Here is a 23,090-nt window from a genome sequence, read left to right on the forward strand (position 1 = left end):
CCTTGGTCATTTTTTCGGTTCTTCTTTCTAGCATCTTCCAGCACATCTGTGTCATTCTCAAGTGGCCCCAAGAGTGAACCTAATTGGTATTCCCAGTGCAGTTGGTTCAGTGTAGGATAAACCAGTCTTCTGTGGTTTAGTGTCTGTCTTCTTCCTGGTCACTGTTGCTTTCTCTTTTGTTTTAGAAGTGGCTTCACCTGCTAGCTCACAATCTGGGTAACTAGCTGACCATTCTCTCCCAAGTCTGCCAGTTCCCCCCATACTGGGTATGTAGAGCTTAAAGTGGGAAGAGGAATACAAGACTTCATGTTTATAATCTCCTTGTAGGTGTCCAACCGGCTACTGCCTCTGATGATGTCTTCATCTGTCCTTTTTGCCCACCCGTATCCAATGCACCCCCTCCCCCCGCCCCGCTCAGCCCACCTGTCTGTCTTCCTGCAGCCCAGGTGGACGGTTCCCACTCTTGGGGACAGCTCTTCGCCTCAGAGGTCCTTGTGTCTGAGAGGCTCTGCCTGCAGGCTTTCTCCAGTGTTGTGGGAACTGGCTCAGCAGGAGGTTCTGGAAGAGTAGGAGGTTTAACAGCCCTGGGGCCAGCCCTCAGTCAAGGCAGGGCAGGAGTCAGTGGATAAGTGCACGAGCTGCCAAGTCCCATTGGTTGCAGTTCCCCAGAGGGTCCCCCATGGGAGTGCATCCCGGTTGTCCCCGGAAACAGCCTGCTCTGTAACGCATCATCATGGACTTTTCTCTTTTTTTCTCCTTTGTCACTTTCCCTGCTTCCGCATCAGGCTTCCTGGAATCACCTCCCCAGTGACCTACCCACGTCCTTGTCTCAGGGCCTGCTTTGGGGGGAACACAACTAAGATCCTGTCCTCTGCAGCTTTGTATCTTCTCCAAACTGTTGACTGAAAAAAAATGCACAACCTAAAAGTTGAGAATTATGTTTTATTTGGCCGATTTTTTTGAGGAGTTAAGCCCCGAAGACAGCCTATTAGATCGCTCTGAGGGACTGTTCCCAAGAGGTAAGGGAGCAACAAGGATATACAGGAGTTTTGCAACAAAAACCAGGTAGTTTGAACATCAACATTAACATTACTGTTAATGAAGGAAAACAAGACATCTCAAGTTACTGAATTTAGCGCTTTTCTATGTATGGGAAGATGCAAGGGTCTGGGCTCATGGAAATCATTCCTTAGATATGCACCTTAACTATCTAGGGCCAGCATCCTGCTTTTCTCCATCCTGAGTCCCCTCAGGGTGCACCATTGGGGGCGGCTGCAGTGGCTGAGGGCTTGATGGCTGCACCATCCTTTGTTTACTGATATGGCAGGTGACATTTTTCATCCACAAAATCTATTCTTCTTAATTCTTCTTTCCCTCGTAGCCTACACAGAGCCCTACAGCACATCTCCTGAGTGTTACGCATTTGTGGCTTATGAACTCCATTTAGTGGGTCACGCCAGCACTTTTGCAAAACTTAAATGGAATAGAGTAGAAAATACAAGAGGGCATCACACCTTAAGCATTGCTCTGCAGAACTTATTTTTCAGTCATATGAATGTATGTGTGTACTGACTTATAACATTTATTTCTTACTGTGGGTTGTGGTCAAAAAAGCTGAAAAGTCCCTGCTTTTACAAACACAGTTATAAATCAATATTTCTTTAGGGTATTTACAACCACTGAACATATTACCATCCAGTCACAGGGATGTCAAATGAGGGTGTATGTGTCTTGATGCAAATGAGATGCCTTGTATCAGAGGAGACATTCTCTTGAGTAAACGAAGGAAATGAGGCTAACCAAACCTGATTCCAAAGTATCACCATTTAAAAGAATTTAAGAAGATACATGCACCCCAGTGTTCATAGCAGCACTATTTACAGTAGCCAAGACATGGAAGCAACCTAAGTGTCCATCAACAGAGGAGTGGTTAAAGAAGATGTGGTACATATATACAGTGGAATATTACTCAGCCATAAAAAAGAAGGAAATAATGCCATTTGCAGCAAGATGGATGGACCTAGAGATTATCATACTAAGTGAAGTAAGACAGAGAAAGACAAATATCATATGATATCATTTATATGTGGAATCTAAAAAAAAAGATACAAATGTACTTACTTACAAAACAGAAATAGACCCACAGGCATAGAAAACAAGCATATGGTTACCAAAGAGGAAAGGGGAGGGGAGGGGTGAATTAGGAGTTTGGGATTAGCAGATACAAACTATTGTATATAAAATAGATAAACAACAAGGACCTACTGTATAGCACTCAATCTTTTGTAATAACCTATAAGGGAAAAGAATCTGAAAAAGAAAAATAATATGTATGTGTGTGTGTGTATATATATATATATATATACACACACACACACATATATATATTATATAACTGAACCACTGTGCTGTACACCTGAAACTAACACAACGTTGTAAATCAGCTATACTTCAATACAAAAACAAAAACAAAACCCCCAAAAAATTCTTCCTATTTTTCTGTTTAGTAATATGTTCTAAAATAAAGCCTAGGGTGTAATTGAAATTTTTCATGCCTATAGTTTCCACACTCCATATTTTTACCTGTTTGAAAATTGCCCATCCTTAGTCTTTGATACTTCTTTGGTTTTCTTTAGTATTTCCGTGATTGTGAGGGATAATTCCAGTCTGTCCACTACATTCTGTCAGGCCCTGAGATGTAATTTCCCTGGATCGGGACATTTGAGTTCAGGTAAAGCACCAGTTGGGGTCTCACTGCTCTTGTTTCAAGGCCCTCGTCCTAATGTGTGGCTTTTCCTAGTCTGGTGATGGTTTGTCTGCGTAGAGGTGACATGCGCAGCAGGAGTTGAGAATATCTGGTTTTAGTCTGATAATCAGTTCATGTTTCCACCGCTTCTCAAGTAGTGTCAAATTCATCTTGATATTCTCATCACTTTAAAACTCCTCATTTGCACGAAAATATATGGAATCTGGGCAGTTTGTGTCCTAACAGGATGAACAAGATATTGCCCTGGTCTCGTGACTCATTCAGCAATTCTGTCACATGGCTGTGGGAATCACAGGAGAGGTGGGAAGCTGCCAGATTCCTTGGAGGCGTGACTGCGTTTAGGACTGGGGTCCTGAGAGCGCCTCAGCATTAGCAGAGGGTCCGGACCACCCACTTGGGCTCTGGGCTTGCTTGCACTCTGCCTCACTCCCAAACTAATCCCCTTCCTGCCTTCCATTCTTGATACTCTCTAGTTCTTTCCTCTATTGTTTTTTTTTGGAAATAACTTTATGAAATAATTGTAAAAGTAATACTGGGCCATAGAAAAACATCTGAAAAGACTGAAAAGCATAAAATACAAAAAGAAAAGCTGATCGCCTTTAATCTACCACGTGAAGATAACCACTTTTGTTTGTTTGTTTTGTTTTTGTTTGTTTTTTTGGCCGCCTGGCCTGTGGGATCTTAGCTCCCTGACCAGGGATTGAACCCACACCCCCTGCAGTGGAGGTGGGGAGTCTTAACCCCTGGACCACCAGGGAAGTCCCAGAAGATAAGCACTTTGAATATAGTTGTTTATAGGCTCTTCCACATACGCGTTCACACAATTAAAGTGATGTTATTTATCCATCTATTTTGGAGTCTTTTTGTAAACTTAAAATGCATGGTGGACATCTTTTCATTCCAATTAATAGTGTCAACAAAATTTATTGACAGAAATTTCAAACACACTGAGAAGTTGAAAGCATTTTTATGGTGAACCATCATATGGTACCAACTAGATTCTACAAAGAACATTTTACTGTACATGCTGCATTGCATATGTATCTATCCCTCCACCCATCTAGTCTTTTTCTTTTTGCTTTTCTTTTTTTTTTTTTTTGGCCACACCTCATGGCTTGCAGGATCTTAGTTCCCTGACCAGGGATCGAACCTGTACCCCCGGCAGTGAAAGCACCGAGTCCTAACCACTGGACCGCCAGGGAATTCCCTCAATACATCTAGTTTTTAAATACACTTCAAACTTATAGACATTAGCACCCCCATGCTTTAGTCTGCAGACCAGTATCATCTCAATTACTATTTGTGTCATTGCTTTTAATAGCTATATCACAATTTATTTAACTAGTCCCCTTTTAATGGACTAGTACAGTATTTTCAACATTTTGTTAGTATTAAACACCATCACAACAAGCATCCTTGTTTATGCACACTCACCTGATTGTTTCCTTAGGATGAATTCTGGAAGTGGCTGCCTTAAGGTACATGTGTATTTTTAAGGATTTTCACGTGTATTGCCAGTTTGCTTTCCGGAAAGACCGTTCCCAATTGTCTATCTGTAAGCAATATATAAGACTATGTCCCCATACTCTAACTGACACTAGATATTACCAGTCTTTTAAAGTTTTCCTAATCTGTTTGGGAAAATATAGTTTCTGGATTTAATTTGTTCTTTCCCAGACTTCAAATCCCTTCTCATCTGGCTGTGGCGGTCAGTGCTTGTTGGTCCTCCTCCCTTGGTCAGTCTAGACTCAGAGGCCCGTCTTCCCATTGCAGAGATGGGAAGTTCCATTGTCTGCTTGGGTGACTTTATGGATTAGGCCCTGCCTCCATCTGACCCAGTTTTGTTGCCTGAGCCCCAAGAGAGCCGTTCTTTCCACTCTGATATAGTGTCATCCCCCCTTTCCCAGGTTTATCTGACCCACACAGAAAGCTTCTCCTGAGCTCTGATCGTGGCAATGGTAGGATATTGGCATACGTAGCAAAGCAAGAAAAATTTTAAGTGGACTTTAAGGAAGAACTTTAGACCATCATAGAGATAAAAGTTGAGAGCTTCTTGATGCTAGGCTGGGATGTCTACGTCTCTGAACTTTGAGTTTTCATTGGGACGTTATCAGTCCTTGAGGTTGCTCTCTGCATCAGATTGTCTTCCGAGGGCATTTCCAGATCTAAGGTTCTCTAATTTTATTGGCAAAGCATGCCTTTTAGTTGAGGCCGAAACAGTCATTCTTAACTTCAAGGACAAACAAGTTCTTATCATTGCAAACAAATGAGAAGCCAATGTAATAGAACAAACTTTTTACATCATAGACATTATAATTGCTCTGGTTTAAAAAATGTTTTAAAAATTAAACATTGAGTAGAACAAAAGAATATTTATATAATATAGATAAAGTAATAAAAACCCAAATACTTCTGTGCTTACCAGCCAGTTAAATAAGAAGAACATTACCAAAAAAGAATATAAGGGGACTTCCCTGGTGGCCCAGTGGTTAAGACTCTAGGCTCCCAATGCAGGGGGGGGCCCGGGTTCCATCCCTGGTCAGGGAACTAGATCCTGTATGCCGCAACTAAGAGTCCACATGCTGCAACTAAAAGATCCCACATGCGGCAACGAAGATCCCATGTGTTGCAACTAAGACCTGGCACAGCCAAACAAACAAATTAATTAATTTTAAAAAACCAAAAAACATAAGTGTTACCTTGAAGTCCTTGTTCTGCTACTCCTGGATTCTAACCCTCCTATCTCTTCAAAGTAACCAATATCCTAACTTTGGGTTTATCATTCCTCTGGCGTTCTTTATAGTATTACTGGAATATGTTTATATCTATAAAATATATTATTTACATTTGCACGGTTTTGACCTTTGTACAAATGGACTCATACTGAATGTATTCTTCTGTAACTTGCTTTTTTCACTCAATATTAGATTCTTGAGATTTGTTCATGTAGTTATAGTTTGTTTAGTCGCATTACTATATGAAATCCCATTATATAAATATGCCATAGTTTATTGATGCTACTTTTTTTTGTGTGTGTGTGTGGTACGCGGGCCTCTCACTGTTGTGGCGTCTCCCGCCGCGGAGCACAGGCTCTGGACGCGCAGGCCCAGCGGCCATGGCCCACGGGCCCAGCCGCTCCGCGGCACGTGGGATCCCCCTGGACCGGGGCACGAACCCGCGTCCCCTGCATCGGCAGGCGGACTCTCAACCACTGCGCCACCAGGGAAGCCCTGATGCTACTCTTGATGTACATTTGGGTTATTGCTAGTTTTATGTTATAAGAAACAGCGCTGTTGGGACGATCCTTGTTCATTTCTCTGGAGCGATGTGCAGGAATTTCTCTAGGATAAATACTTAGGAGTGGAATTGCTGGATCATAGTACATATATAACTTTGACTTTCTTCAGTAATACCAAATGATTTACTAAAGAGATTGTACCCGTTTAAAGCACCAATGTGTGTTTCTACTGCTCAACACCCTTATCAGCACTTGATCTTGTCAGATTTTCAAATGTTTGCCAACTTGGTTTGGTGTGAAATGGTTATCACTGTGGTTTTCACCATTATTATTGAGATTTTAGTAATAATGTAATAGTCATAATAATGTGGCTATGAATTCTCATGGGAAAGTTTTTTCTTCCTCCACTCAGTGCCCATGTACAAGAACTTATCTTTGTAGCCCTGATACACAGGATGGATTTATTTCTAGTTCATTCTTCACACTGAGTGTGTAGACATTTGGAATATCAGCTTTGTGGAGGGAGATGGTGAGGGGAGCTGGGACATCTCCTTTTTTTTTTTTTTTTTTTTTTAAGAAGACAATCATAGCCGCCATTTATTGAGAACTCTTTAAGAGGAGGTCTTGGCAGTCTCTCTATATAAGTAAGTTTAGTTTTCATAGTTTTTATTTTTTTCTTTTATTTATTTCTTTTATACAGCAGGTTCTTATTAGTTATCTATTTCATACATATTAGTGTATACATGTCAATCCCAATCTCCCAATTCATCACACCACCACCACCCCCCAACCCCTGCTTTCCCTCCTTGGTGTCCATACGTTTGTTCTCTACATCTGTGTCTCTACTTCTGCCCTGAAAACTGGTTCATCTGTACCATTTGTCTAGGTTCCACATATATGCGTTAATATACGATATTTGTCTCTTTCTGACTTACTTCACTCTGTATGACAGTCTCTAGGTCTATCCACGTCTTTACAAATGACCCAATTTCGTTCCTTTTTATGGCTGAGTAATATTCCATTGTATATATGTACCACATCTTCTTTACCCATTCATCTGTCGATGGGCATTTAGGTTGCTTCCATGACCTGGCTATTGTAAATAGTGCTGCAATGAACATTGGGGTGCATGTGTCTTTTTGAATTATGGTTTTCTCTGGGAACATACCCAGGAGTGGGATTGCTGGATCATATGGTAGTTCTATTTTTAGTTTTTTAAGGAACCTCCATACTGTTCTCCATAGTGGCTGTATCTATTTACATTCCCACCAACAGTGCAAGAGGGTTCCCTTTTCTCCACACCCTCTCCAGCATTTATTGTTTGTAGATTTTTTGATGATGGCCATTCTGACCAGTGTGAGGTGATACCTTATTGTAGTTTTGATTTGCATTTCTCTAATTATTAGTGATGTTGAGCTAACGACTGTCTGCGGCCTGGGGGTTGGGGACTCCTGTGTTAAGGCATTATGTAAGTATGAGAGTGGATAAATGCCTTAGTTGATATGTATTACTTTAGCAAAGATTACTTTATCAATTTTTTAAAAAATTCCTTTATTAAATCAAAGTTGATTATCAATTTGGAATCCCTAGGTAAGTCATGTAATGCACTTATTTTCAAAATCTTTCTATTGCTACCAGCAGTAAGAAATATATTTTACACCACAGTCCAGAGCACACAGATGCACGCGCACACACACTAACACACACACACAGTATGTCATCACATCTAAGACTCCAGTGGTTGTCAAAGGCATTGTTATTTTAAATACCACTAAGAAAGAAAGAAGTGATGCCAATTAAATTACGCCATTCCATCGATTATAAAGGTCATCGTGAGTTCAGAGAAATTAAAATGTAAAAAAATGCTTTTTTAGAATCAATGAAATATTATATATATAATATACATAATTATATTACTGAGCCAGAAGTTTCATAAACCTTTACTATATACAGTGACTGTTTTTTCTCATTCTGATCTAATGTATTTTATTAAAAATAAAGCTGATCCCCCATAAAAAGGAATGAAATAATGTCATTTGCAGCAACATGGTTGGACCTAGAGATTGTCATACTGAGTGAAGTAAGTCAGAAAGAGAAAAACCAATACCGTATGCTAACACATATATATGGAGTCTAAAGAAAAAAAGGATACAGGGACTTCCCTGGTGGTCCAGTGGTTAAGAATCCTCCTTCCAATGCAGGGGACATGGGTTTGATCCCTGGTCGGGGAACTAAGATCCCACATGCCGCGGGGCAACTAAGCCTGCGCGCCACAGCTACTAAGCCCGTGTGCTGCAAACTACAGAGCCCGTGTGCCACAAAACACAGAGCCCATAGGCTCTGGAGCCCACCCGCAGCAACTAGAGAGAAGCCTGCACGCCGCAACGAAAGAGCCCACATGCTGCAACGAAGATCCCGCAGCTAAGACGTGATGCAGCCAAAAATGAAATGAAAAAAATTTTTTAAAAAAGGATACAAATGAACTTATCTACAAAAGAGAAATGAGAGTTGCAGATGTAGAAAACAAACTTATGGTTACCAGGGCGTAAGGGGCGGGGAGGGATAAATTGGGAGATTGGGATTGACACATACACACTACTATATATAAAATAGATAATTAGTAAGGACCTACTGTTATAGCACAGGGAACTTTACTCAATACTCTGTAATGGCCTATGTGGGAAAAGAACCTAAAAAAGAGTGGATATATGTATATGTGTAACTGATTCACTTTGCTGTACACCTGAAACTAACACAACATTATAAATCAACTATACTCCAATGAAAATTTAAAAAATAAGCTGATCCCACTAAATTTGTTGAACAGCACACGAAGCTGTTTTAAATCTGAGCTACACTATTGTTTTGAAATAAGGAATTGGAGGTTATGTTCTGAGATTGATTTCGTATCCCAAATCAGAGGTCGTACCATATCCTTTGGTCATTCATTTCATTCAAATGTGAACCGATGGCCTGCTATTTAAGTCAGACCTCTTGATGGTAAGTGACAGAAACTCATCTTGAACCAGCTTTGGCCAAAGGGAGGTTTTGTTTTCTGTAGGGGCAGGGGTATGCTGGTGGGCCCAAGGCATAATGGAACCAAGGGCTCAAATACTGTGAGATCGCGCTTTCTCTCCCTCTATCTCTGTTTTGTCCCTGCTTTTCTGTGATGATTTCATTCTCTCGGATTCGCATTCTCTATGAGACTTAACCTTTGTCATTGGCATATACAGGGATCATAGCTTCTTTTTACCACTGTATTTTCCTTTTACCATATTTTACGACCAGAGAAAAATCCTCTGAGGGATCTGATCGTTCCAGCTTGATTCCCGTGATTGTCCCTGTGGTCAGGGGTTAGGAAAAAGCCATCTCCGCTAGAAGCATGTGGGTAGCATGGGGGAATGGTACAGTTCTCGAAAAGGAGGGGTCCTGTTTCCCTCAGAAGAACACAGTGGATGCATTGTGTATTGGAGTGTAGCCACTCCCAAGAGGTAGTACACAAGGCTTGCCAATTAGCATGTTGAAACCCAGAATTGCCATCAGTTCAGTTCCACCTTCTTTTTTCCCCAGAGCTTGAGCCTCCCAGTGAAGATAATAATAACTGGCAGTAGCCAGTGTGTGACTGTCAGTTCAAGGACACTGGGTGGAAAATCATGCTTTCAAAATCCAAGAGAGAAACTACCCGGAAAAGAAACCATTCTACTTCTCATCACAGCAGAGCACGAAAGGCTTCAAGTGAAGTCCAGGTTTTCATCCTTGGGTGATGGTGTTCCATCCTCTGTCAGGGAGCCAGAGAATGTTCCAGAAGGATGAAGCCTCAGGCTTCAGCTGAACAGGCTGCAGCCTGTCACAGACAATCCTATGATGTTTATTTAAGGGATGTTTTCTGGCAGTGTCTTTCCTCACTTCTCTCTTTCTTTCTCTCTCTCTCCCTACCCCCGTCCAGTCTGTCTGCCTGTCTCTCTCCCTTTAATCTACATTTTATCATTCTACAGCTATGCAGTTAGACGCTTGCCCTACTATCCTCAGTGCACACTGCTGCAATTTTATTTTATTTTCTTAGTATCTCTCTTTCCTGAATCCTGTTCTTCTCAGTTTTGCTACAATGTGCCAGAATTTTGTAAATTATACCACTGGTTTACTGCCAAGAACGATGTGCCAATTGCAGCTTTATTTGGGCAGCTTTTTTGAATCTTAAATACAGTATCTGTTTCTGTAAGTATAGCCTTCACTCAGGGAGATGGTGTCTCGCTTTGATGCTGGTGGAACAGCTCCAGCAGATCAGGGGTATGTAGACGAAAGCCTCGAGGGGAAGAAGCCTTTTGAGGAACTCTGGGTGGAGCGGTGCTTTGTTCACTGAAGCTCTAAGAGAGCAAGGATGTGTCTCCCAGATCCTCTCAATCAAACAACAGACAAGAGTTTATGAGATTTGTGGATGTGGCTTTTGTCTAATGGAGTGAACTCCAAGAGATTCACAGGAGACCCACAAAGTTCTTAATGAGTTATATATTCAGAAATATTATCAACATAACTTCCCTGAGAAGTTTTCTGTCTACCTGGGAAGACAGAACCTACACACATCTGAAACAACTTCTGAAAAATCCAAACCCATATAAGATCAGTGCTAATTCAAAAATAGGACAGAGCATGTGAATGTGAATAGACTTTAAAGTGAAGATTAGAAAAGACCAACTTAGAGGAGCTAGGCTTTGAAATAGCTTTTAAATCAGGAAAGGGGCTGAGAGGAGGGGAAGGGCTTTTCAGGTGGGTTGTGTAAAGGCAGAGAGACAGAAACAAGAAGTTGTGAAATAGCACAGGATTTATGATCAGAAGAGTTCAATCCTTGTTTGCCTTGTACTTGATATTCATTTCATTCTCTGAGCTGACATCAGAGCATGAACAAGGTTGCAAAGAGTTGCTGCCCTCCCCACCTATACATGCTAGTCCCTGAATGATACCTCCCTCATGGGATTGCCCTAGGACTTACTTAAAGGGGCAATGAAAATGAAGGAATCTGGTAAAGGTGTCATGCACCATGCTCATGGTTTATTACCAGTTGGAGGAGAACTACCATGATCCCAACTAGAGGTTGACTATAGGAATGTTCAGAGGGGACATAATTTGAAAACATGTACTGCACTCTTCTCCCCGTTACTGTCACTCCCTTTTACAGGTGAGCAAACTGAGGCTCAGGAAAGGAAAGTGGCTTCCTCAGTCAATACCATAGAATTAGTGGAGGAGCTGGAACTTAATCCCAGGGCTCTTTCAATTGCATCCTACCAGAGAGGATGGCCATGCGCCATTGAGGAAGCTCAGTCCCTGCTTGGCGTCTCATGGGCTAGAACATCCAGGTCCTGAACAAATCAGGGCGAAGCAAAGGCTTCCCTTACTGCCTGCAGAAGCCTTTCTCAGATAGTCAGGTATCTTCCTTTGGAGGGAAGAAACAAAGAATTAACTAGACAAGGCTCTTATTACCTATGGGTGTTTCAAAATATTCTAAATCACTGTTTTTCCAATTATTTTGACTAAGAACCATAGGAAGAAATATATACTGTGACCTGTTATTTGGGTTAATATAGTATTTATTGTCCAATCAGAACACTTTTGAGTGTGAGGGAGTGCTAGTGATAATAATGCCGGGACAACAGACACAAAATCAGACTGTCTCATGCAAACTGGGGACGCCCTACAGCACGTACACCTATATAATTAAAACATAAGTTGCACAAAGTAGTATTTATCTTTAATATGTGCAATGAGCCCTGACATTTTCAATTCTGTTCTATTTCACTCTGAAAATACTAGTTATGACATTAAATTGGGTCAAAAGTTTGAAACGCTACTCTAGTTGATTGTTGGTACATGTGAGGGCTTTGGGATGGTGATGGGGAGGGGAAAAGAGGAGGGTGTATAGTGAAGTGAATGTCTGAGATGTACTGTAAACTTGTCCCATCTGAATATTTTCGTGGATGTTCTCCTCCAAGAAAAATACTGGTAATAAACATTGCCTTCAGTCTACTCCCCATGATTAGCAAAAGGTTTATTTAGATCCATCTTTCTGGATCCCCTTGTTCCACTTGGGACGGGCATCGTCTCTGTGTACTTCCGCCACCCCCTTTTCTTACCCTTGGGCTTTTATCTGTTAGTCTGCCCCTGATTTAGAGGTGTAAAGCTTCCAAGGAAGAGGGTCTCATTTACAGTATCTGGCCCTCTGTGTACTCGCTCCTATATCTTGGAGTTGAAGCGGATGCTCTTGAAAAGCTAAATTGTCTTCTCTGCTCCACTCCTTCAAACACAGACATTTATACACAACTCCTGGACATCTCTCCTCTGTCTCAAAACTTTGCCAAGACATAACAGAGCAAGTCTTGCCTGCCAGTCGGGCATGTGAGACTCACACCTGGGCTTCTTCAATCAATGGTCCCCCGTATATTAGGACTAGCTAAGAAGCCCTTGCAAATTTACCCACGGAGGAGAGAAGGGTTACCACTCTACCCTCTGTCCACCCTTCCTCAGGCTCTCCCAAAATGTTGGAACACTTGTAAGTGTTAGCAAAAGCCACAGAATGCGAGAGACTCAGGAGTAATGCTTCACAGCAGTAAAATAAGGCTCCCATTTTGTAAAGATCTTTAGGACGTGAAGACATATAGAGAAACACAGGGGTTTTCGTGCCTCAAAGGATAAACTATGTAATATCTTGAGACTGAAAGTCACTTATTCCTAAAGCAGATTTTATCACCCAGTCATACGAATTCACGGACTAAACTTGACAACAGTTTATTTTACTAGAGAGGATTGAGTATGTGGCTTTTCCTGGTGGTTATTAAATTGAATGTATATATATATATTTTTTCCTAAATCATAACTCATACAAGATGGTTTAGACAGAGGAATTTAAAAACACACAGAGAAAAATTTGGTGGCACTAAGATTCCTGACTATGCTTAATGGTTTAAAAGATTCTTGAAAAACATATTAGCCCAGATATAAGTTTGTCTTATTTTAATATTTTTACCAGAAGCTCATTTACATGCATAGCAGGTCAAGGTAGTAGAAGCCTAAAATATATACATACTAAATTAAATAGAAAATGTGATTAGGAACTATCAAATGAGAAGTTTGTAAAACAAACCAAGAATAATAGTAATTATTTTAATATAGTATTTTAGAAACATATACCTATGCCATTTAACCTTTATTTTTTATTTTTATTTTATTTTATTTTATTTTATTTTATTTTATTTTATTTTATTTTATTTTTGCGGTATGCAGGCCCCCCACCGCTGTGGCCTCTCCAGTTGCGGAGCACAGGCTCTGGACGCGCAGGCCCAGCGGCCATGGCTCACGGGCCCAGCTGCTCCACGGCACGCGGGATCCTCCCGGACCGGGGCATGAACCCGTGTCCCCTGCATCGGCAGGCGGGCTCCCAACCACTGCGCCACCAGGGAAGCCCTAACCTTTATTTTAATATAGTATTTTAGAAACATATACCTATGCCATTTAACCTGTGAGGCATGGCCAATTGGGGTATTTGAGATTTAGGGAGATTCAGTTGCTGTCTTACCTTGGTTCCCTAGAAGCAGAGTCTGTGACTTGCAGGGGGACTGCTCTCAGGGAAAAGATGTCAGTGAAGAGGGGAAGGGAAAAAGACCCAAGGAAGGATACAGTCTCAGGTAAAATCTAGCACCGTAAGGTCCTCAGCCACATAAATCCTGCAGGGTTGTACTTCCACCCACACCCCCTTTTTTGTTTTTAAAACAAATACTGCTTCTTATATCAGAATTTGTGTACATTACAATCTGGTCATGGCTTAGCTGGCTCAGGGTTTCTCATGAGGTTGCAATCAAGTTGTTGCCTTGGCCTGAGGTTTAATCTGAAGGCTCGACGTGTGTGTATGTGTGTGTGTGTAGATCTTCTTCCAACCTTATTCACATGATTATTTGCAGGCTTTTGTTCCTCACCACATGTGCTTCTCCATATGGGACTCCATCAAGACTTGGCAGTTGGCATGCCCCAGGATGCGTGATCCAAGAAAGACAGTGAGAGAATGTCCAAGATGGAAACCACAGTCCTTTTATATCTCAAAGAGATATAACATCCCTTCTGCTATATTCTTTTCATTAGAAGCAAAGTCAATAAGTCCATCCCAATACGGGAGAGTTATACAAAGGTATGAATTCTGGGAGAAAGGGATCACGGGGGGCTGCATATCACAGTCTACCCTCTGGCACCCAGTGATCCCTGTCCTTCCCACATGCAAAATACACTCATGCCCTCCCAAGGTCCCTAAAAGTCTTATCCCATTGTAGCATCAGCTTGAAGTCCAGAATCTCATCATCTCAATCAGGGCCAGGTGGGGATGAGGCGCCTTCTATGTACTTCTTTAACTGTAACTGCTTGAATACAGTTCTCCTCTATCTGTAGACCTGTAAAACCAAAGAGGTATCTTCTCCCCACATACCCAACCTACAATGGTTGAATAGCCATAATATAACTGCTATAGAGATTCCTGTTAAAAATGGGGTTAAATGGGAGGCATAAAGGAGTCACTGTTCCATAGAAGTCCTGAAATCTAGCTGGCCAAGTTTTGGTAGTTCTTTCTTCAGGCCTCACAGTCTGGAAGGAATTCTTTATGGTTCTCTGCTCTATTCTCTACGCTCTTGATTCCACCCTCTAAGCAATCTTTCCTTTTCCAGGAAGGGTAACACCTATTTACAGCTAAGCAGCTCTATGAGCCTGTTTCCTGACAGTAGAATTCTGGGATTTCAAAGGGCTCTCCTCACTCTATAATGTCTCTGTCCCCCTCAGTCATGTTGGTAATATTTCTGAATATATACCTCATTAAGCACTTTGTGGGTCTCCTGTCCATTAGACATTCTGTCCATTAGACAGAAGCCACATCCACAAATCTCACAGACATAAACTCTTCTCTGTTGTTTCTTTGAGAGGATCTGGGAGACACACCTTTACTCTCTAAAGGGACTCTTGTATGACTGAAAGTACTCTGAAGCACCACCTTGACTTAACAAAGGATTTGACAGTCATATCCTTGGCTGTGTTTTCCTGGCAGTGCCCTGGATTTGATCTTTGTTCAGAAGCCATTCAAATGTCCTTTTGACTTTACTACAGCTGCAGTGTAGCCCCTTTGGCAAATCATTTGCTAGCACTAAATCATCTGGTTCCCGTAAATGAATACCCTGTGTCTTCCAACAGTGCAAAATACCTTTTCCTTTTTCTTAAAATTTATTTATTTTAATTTATTTATTTTTGGCTGTGTTGGGTCTTCATTGCTGCGTGCAGGCTTTCTCTAGTTGCGGCCAGCTGAGCTGGGGCTACTCTTCATTGCAGTGCGTGGCCTTCTCATTGCGGTGGTTTCTCTTGTTGCGGAGCACAGGTTCTAGGCACGTGGACTTCAGTAGTTGTGGCACGCAGGCTCAGTAGTTGTGGCTTGCGGGCTTAGTTGCTCCGCAGCATGTGGGATCTTCCCGGACCAGGGATCGAACCCGTGTCCCCTGCATTGGCAGGCGGATTCTTAACCACTGTGCCGCCAGGGAAGTGCCCAAAATACCTTTTCCTAAACGTCCAAATCTCCAGTATTGTCACCGTTCAAATTTATATCCTGAAGCTATACTGAGTGGGATAAAACCATTCCAGACATACGAGCATAATGACACATGATTTATGTGTCATAAGAAACATGAGGCAGATTTTTCTCTTTTCTTCCAACATTTGTCAGCTACCAATTCTGAATCATATGCTAGGTATACAAGGCAAATTAGACATGGTTCTCACCATTGAGCAATTTAGAGACATGATTTATCTCCACAAAATATATATTTTTAAATTAAGTCTAGACCTATGCTGTCTAGTATGGTAACCACTAGCCACATGGCTGTAAAAATTTAAATTAATTAAAGTTCAATGAAATAAAAAATGTATCCCCCCAGTTGTACTAGCCATATTTCAAGTGCTTAATGATCACATGTGGCTAGTGGCTATCCTATTGTACGGCATAGATATAGAGCATGTCCATCATTGCAGAAAGTTCCATTGGATAACAATAATCTAGAGAAGAAAGCAGTAAGATCTAATAAAGATAAGCACTTATCCTTGTTTTAAATATATTTGTCTCTCCTCTCCCATACTAAAAAGTTTCAAATATCAAGGAGATACTGCATACTTCTTTAGTAGATACTCTAACATGCTTCATAATAAAGAACGCTGTAAAACCATGATTCTTAATAATTTTTTGGATCACAGACCCTTATTAAAATCTACTAAAAGTTAGCAAGTTTTTCCCCAGGAAAGTATATTCATGTACCAAAAAGCATGTCCAATTGCAAGGGGTTCATGGACTCCCCCAAAGTGCTTCCATTGTTCCTCTAGGAGGCCAGGGACTCAAGTTAAGAATCTTTACTGCGAAATGAGTTTGATTTTCCCATTGACTTTCAGTATAAAATTGATGATGCAGTTTACTATTAAATATGATGACTCCTGATAGTAATAAAATTATTATTAGAATAAGGATGATGAGGGGGAAAAACAAAAATTTCTGACAAAAGTTAAGAATGTATAGCTATCTTCAAAATAATTAAAAAATAAACCCAACCCTTTGAGCTAAAACTTTAACACAGAACCAGCAAATCTGTCAACTTGCATCATGTATCACAGTCAATACAGGAATGTAGTTTAGCAAATTGGCTACATCTTCCATTAGTTTCAAATGCTCCCTCTACCCACCACCGTCACAATGAAAAAACTTTTAGGGTGATGAAAAGAGCAGTCTAGCCTTCTAAATCTAAATTCCTGGTGTAATTCTAATACATTTAATAGATATTTCTTAAGAGTGTGTTGGTTGCCTCAATGGTGTTAACTACCTGGACATAATGGATGAAAGGGTGGGATTCAATGGACCAGAAAGACCCTTCTTTGAACTTTGGAAAAAAAGGAGTGACTATTTCTTTGCAAATCTGTTGATTTAGATGAAGTTTCTGCAAGGAGAGCGGAATTATAAATGGAATTGGCTCCAGGTATGGCTGAGGGACAGAATCCTACATGGCACTGAGTTTCTGATTTCTGAGCCAATGTAGAATTTGTATTTGTGTAGAAGAAGCACTGAAGCATTCTTTCCAAAGAGTGGTAATCTGAACCACATGAGGACTGATTAATGGTTTTCATGATAAAACCTCAATTAACCAGAATTCTAAAGGGACGGCCTTTTGTAAATAAAGAAGAGTTTGTTAGGAAACCTCCCTCTCTCCTTCCCTGCCAACTTCTCTCTCTCTTTTTATTCCTTTCTTTCTATTTTAACCCTGTGGAAAATCTTTCTCTAATATGTGTGAATTTCCTTTGCTGCTTTAGTGAGCTTTAATACGTACAGTCTGCTGAACATAAGTTAGTCAGTGGTCTTTGATCTTATTGTATCCTTCATGATGTCCATTTTGTAGACTAGTCATCATTTTTTATAGAAGTTGATATATGAGTTTAGGCTGAATATAAACTGGGATCCTGGGGGAAGGGGTAGCTAATATCCGTTTATTTTGTATTCTCTTATCTCCTATCAATAATAGGCAGTAAATTTCCTGTTCATTTGTGAATCAGTTTGAATGCATTAAGCTGCAAGTGACAATGCTATTCACAATGGCTTAAATTGAAAGGACATTTATTATTGACCTAGCAAGAAGTATGGAGGTAGGATGTCTAGGGTTGATTTAGTAGCCCAATAAAGTCATCACAGACCCCAGGTTCTTTTAATAGTTCCACTCTACCATCCTCAGCCAAAAACCTTTTGTCCTGAGACATCTTACCTCATGGTTGCAAAATGGCTGCTGTAGCTTCAGGCATTTATCCTTACACCATATCTTCCAAAGCAGGAAGGGAGAAAAGAGGGCAAAAGAGTTTTCTTGTGCACTTTTCTCTTTTATCAGGGGGAAAGTCTTTTCCATAAGCCCTGTTTCCCCAAAGCAGACATATTTTTCCTTGTCACTGGCCAATACTGGGTTTCATGCCTACCCCTGGAGCAATCATTGGCAAAGGGGAATTTCTGACTTAGAGTCATCACAGTTCAAGATAGGCAGAGAGAGATAATGAGTGGTTGTGATCTAAGTGGAGGTGGATGGACCAATATAAGTGTGCTACTAATCAAGTTGCTAATCAAGGTAAACTCTTGAGATCATCTGAACTGTCTGCCTTGCAGGCTCTAATTTAAGTAAAGGCAGTAGTGAGAATGCCTGGTTTGGGGTTTCAGTGGGCTTTCCAAAGAAGCAACTGAGGGCTTCCCTGGTGGCACAGTGGTTGAGAATCCGCCTGCCAATGCAGGGGACACGGGTTCGAGCCCTGGTCCGGGAAGGTCCCACCTGCCGCAGAGCAACTAAGCCCGTGCTCCACAACTACTGAGCCTGTGCTCTAGAGCCCGTGAGCCACAACTACTGAGCCCATGTGCCACAGCTACTGAAGCCCGCACGCCTAGAGCCCATGCTCCGCAACAAGAGAAGCCACCGCAGTGAGAAGCCCACGCACCACAACAAAGAGTAGCTCCCGCTCGCCTCAAGTAGAGAAACCCACGTGCAGCAACAAAGACCCAACACAGCCAAAAATAAAAAAAACAAAGAACTGAGCAAGCCAAAACAAGATGGAGCAATAGTTAAAAAAAAAAAGAAAAAGAAACAAATGAACACAAGAGCTGCTTTACTCTGCCAGGGACGCTGCTACCTTGGGGGTGGTGATGCGAACCATCTTTATATCTCCTTTTGACTCATTATAAAGACTTGTCTCATGGTGTAACCAGGAGGGTTCCTCTCTTTAGGCAAACATTTACCACTCTTCAAATGACACCAGAGTTGAGCTTGTGGTCTTGAATCTGTGGTTTAACAATGCATGTAGTTTATTCCTGACGTGCCTGGTGAAGGCAAATGGAGAAAACTCAGAACTCAGAGTATAGAAATCCAGTTTCTGACAGTCAGCCCTGAACTTGTTTGTGTAGCAATCCTCTTAGATGTGTAACAAGGCTTTGGCATGTGAGGACTTGCAATAACCTCATAAAAGAGAATGTTCTTATCTGTGATGGTTGCGGTCCCTGCTGGTAAATGTGTGATCAAGATGGTGTTAACTCAACAGTCAGTGATCAGACTAGGAAGGCTAGGAGGAAAGATCTCTAAATGTAAGATTATCGCTTTGAAGTTTGGGGCCTGGTACTGCTTTAAAGATTAAGTATCTACCATTTACTGGAATTCAATATTTAACAGGTTAAAAATGAGTCAGTTCCAACTCCCAAATGAGTTTAAATTTTGAAATTAAGCACAGACTTTCTCTATGAGGCTGGTGTTTTCAAGGGTAGCAAGACTCATCACGAAATTTGACTTTAGCCATGCCTCAGTGAGAGGTTTTGAATAAACATCCATATCGTCAGTTTCAACACTCATTTCCTACAGACATACCAAGACAGCTTTATATTTCTTTGTCATTAAGATAAGACATTTGATTTTCCTCCTTAACCTCCACCCAAGTTCATTTCATACAATGGACTGATTCTCAGGTAACATAAACACCCGCTTCTACCAGGTTTTCTTTGATTGCTGGAGAAAGTCTGGGCCGTATCTGAGTTAAACACATTTTACTGCGTCTCCTCTGGCATGAGATTCATATCCATCGGCCTCTTCTCAGAGTGAAGTTGACTTTCTTTCAATTCCGAGTCGAGAATTTCAGTTGGCGTGTGGTAATTCCAAAACCATTTGAGGCTCATCTTGATTGGCTCTGGTAATCCCAGCCCAGCCAGGTTCACTCTGAGAGGTCCCCTGTCCCTTCATGAATGGCCACAAAAGCTTTTACTCTTGGCTGTGCGTTCTAATAGCCCCTCTTGCATGGACTGTGCCAAAGCAGTGCTTCAAAAATATTCGTCCGTATCATGTGGCTTTTCTTGCTGCAGTTTCTGTTCTTTTTTATTGTAGGATCTGGAGACTCACCACTAGAAGACGATGAAGTCGCGTATTCACACGCTAGATATAAAGGTGAATGCTTTGCTTATGTGCTAACGAAGACCTGCTGATGCCAGGAGGACTTTCCTTTTTGCCCTGCAGAGCAGACTATGATAAAGTGACCAGACAACACATTTTAAGTTCTAATTACCTGTCGAGAAAACAAAATGTTTTAAAATTAATATGCATACGCTCCCACTTGAAAGAAAATACAGAAAAACAAATGAAAGAAAACAAAAAGCATTTGGAAATCTCTGAAGTGCTGTCCTTCAGCACCCCAGTGGTCATTTTATTCTCATCAGTTTCTTTACTGTCCTTACTTCTGCAAAGCCAAGCTCTAGCTGATGAAAGTGAAAATCAAGCCATGAGTTCTGCCTGATTCATACATTACAGCCAGAATCGTCCAGAGTAAACCATGCAAGGTCAGATCTGGACCCAGTGCTGATAATGTACTGAGATGAATGAGGAACGAGAAAACTTGATTTTCATAAGCTCATTTCATTGTGCTCTTTCTGAGTCTGGCTTGGCTCCTGAAATGATGAGTAAAGTGTGTTGCCCAATGAAACTTTAATGATAAAGAACTCCATCTCTACACATTTCCAGCAATCCACCCCCTCCAGCAGGTATAAAAAGCCTAAACAAGAACCTTCTATGCAGGCTCAGGTAAGTATGTCCATAAATATTTTCTAATGGTGAGTCGTTTCTCTGAAGCTTTGGGAGCCCTGAGAAAAGTGAGGGTAAATTTAGATTATTTCTCTCTGAATTCAGTTCCTTTTACAGTTGAGAAATAATTTGAAGACAATTGATTAATAAAGTTCTATTGTGGCATTTTGCCCAGGAAATGTATCTGCGTTCTGGCAGGAGGACACTCCCCTGCTCTGTTGTGGTATGTCTGAGTTATAAGAGAATCAGGGTAGTACTGGTCAGCCTTTGGTTGGAGAGAGTCCTTCAGTTGTTTTCCACACAAGTGAACAACCTTGCTAATATAATGACTGGTGTCTATGTCCAGGTGTTTCCCACCATGTTCCACGTTTGCTTATGACCTGTGAATACAGATACTCATTCCTATCCACAGCTCCTACATTACTGCCTCAGGAATTAACCAATCCAGCAAAGCACAAACTTGTTAATTAGATGTTTGGGGTAAGGTGGTATTCTGATTCCTAACACTTTTTTTTTTTAACATCTTTCTTGGAGTATAATTGCTTTACAACGGCATGTTAGTTTCTGCTTTATAACAAAGTGAATCAGCTATACGTATACATACCTAACACTTCTTAATTGAGAGTTCTGAAAAATCTTTTTTTTTCGAGTCCCTTATTGAAAAATCTTCCTAAAACACACGCGTGCACGTGTGACCCTTCACATGTCCAAGGGGGGTTATATAGCGCCCTCAGATTACTGTTCTCAATGTTCATCCTCGCTTCGCAGCACTGCAAGTGTGGAAGGTAAACCAGATGTAGGAAAATATGTGCCTGGCCTAGAGTTTACCTGGAATGTTTAAGGATAAATACTTCTTAGGAAATTGTTTTCATTGTCATTTTTTTTTAGTTTTAAAACTTAGAGGCAAACCATTGTCCATTGGGAGATTAGTTCTAGATCCTTAGGCCCCTATACAGTGTCTGGCACATACTCAGTAAATGTTTTTTTTGAATTAAATTGATAATTTATAAAATTTATCAAAGAAAAAAGAAAGTGAAGTGTAACCGACATTTAATGTGGCAAGCACTGCTTTTGATTCTTTTACTTGGAATGCCATCCTGTCTTCACACTAATTGAGGGAAGGAGGAAGGAGCGTAGAGATATGTTGTTATTATTTACAGATGAAGGAACCGCAGATTAGAGAGGGGAGGTGACTTGCGCAAACTCACACAGCTAGCAAACGGTATGTTTGAGTCTGAAATCCAGATGTTTTAGCTCAACATTCAGAGTTCACTAGTAGCTCCTTGGTCTGCTACATGACACTGCTTACCCCAGGAGCTCCACAATGGCCCAGGGAGATGAAAAAGTTTTCCTGAATAATCGATTTAGATGTCTCCCTAAATAAACCCTGTCTTAATTGAAGCAGCATAAGCGCTTCCTTTCTCGAAACCTCTATGTTAAATGTTTCGCTAATTCACTTTTAACTCATGCTATTTGCATGCACTTCAAATTCAAGTCACTCACTGAATTTTTAATTATTATCACTGCAGGGCTGTTAAAATGTCAAAATATCTTCCAAAGGTTTGTCTTGGAAAGTAATCCAAAAGAAATTCCTTTTGCGAATAAATAAAAACAAGATTTTTTCCCCCCATATGTTGACAACAGCACAGCTCTTGGATGCGTAGGCAGCTCTGCTGGAAGGATTTGAAGACTCAAAATAGCTGAGTAAAAAAAATCTGCTAATTGCATGGTTGTACTGAAATAATGCGAATTTGTAATATATGTATATGCAGGTCATTCTCTAATGGACCTGCTGCCTTAAATATTTGTCCTGGGCACATTTGTGGAAAAGACAACCATAATGTGTGTGTGCTAAGAATTGCAGGTCTGCCGCCTCATATTAGTTTACTCTAAAATCGTGCCCCTCGGGCTTCCCTGGTGGCACAGTGGTTAAGAATCCGCCTGCCAATGCTGGGGACACAGGTTCGAGCCCTGGTCCAGGAAGATCCCACATGCCACAGAACAGCTAAGCCCGTGCACCACAACTACTGAGCCTGTGCTCTAGAGCCCGCAAGCCACAACTGCTGATCCCGTGTGCCACAACTACTGAAGCCCGCGCACCTAGAGCCCATGCTCCGCAACAAGAGAAGCCACCACACTGAGAAGCCTGCACACCCCAACGAAGACCCAACGCAGCCAAAAATAAATAAATAAATTTAAAAATGAAAAAATAAAATCGTGCCCCTCCTAAACTCACGCCAAAGTCCAGAAGCTGGAGGATGTGAGTGTTTTCAACATTTGAGCGAAAAACAAGTAGAGAATTGGACGCTCTTCCAGTTTGTACCTCTGTGGAATTGTGATCAGGACCCAGAATGTAAAGAGGATTTGCCTTTAGCTGAAAGGTTTACAAGAGACTACCCAAAGTTATCAGTCAGAAGGATTAAGGAAGTAGGAGGCATGGGTGTGAGAG

At 41.2% G+C, this 23,090-nt stretch overlaps 1 protein-coding gene across 1 annotated transcript in view; it reads left to right on the forward strand.

The window, feature by feature from the left end:
* SRPX (sushi repeat containing protein X-linked) overlaps positions 1–23,090 on the forward strand; it is a 99,994-nt gene that overhangs the window by 24,296 nt on the left and 52,608 nt on the right. Inside the window, exon 2 of the mRNA XM_022565608.2 lies at positions 19,952–20,011. Within this exon, the coding sequence (XP_022421316.1) occupies positions 19,952–20,011 (60 nt within the window). The remainder of the gene's footprint in view (positions 1–19,951; positions 20,012–23,090) is intronic.

The sequence above is a fragment of the Delphinapterus leucas genome, chromosome X, assembly GCF_059928025.1.
Source record: "Delphinapterus leucas isolate spDelLeu-1000000601 "Yukka" chromosome X, BTC_Dleu_Yukka2, whole genome shotgun sequence".
Classification (NCBI taxonomy): Eukaryota; Metazoa; Chordata; class Mammalia; order Artiodactyla; family Monodontidae; genus Delphinapterus; species Delphinapterus leucas.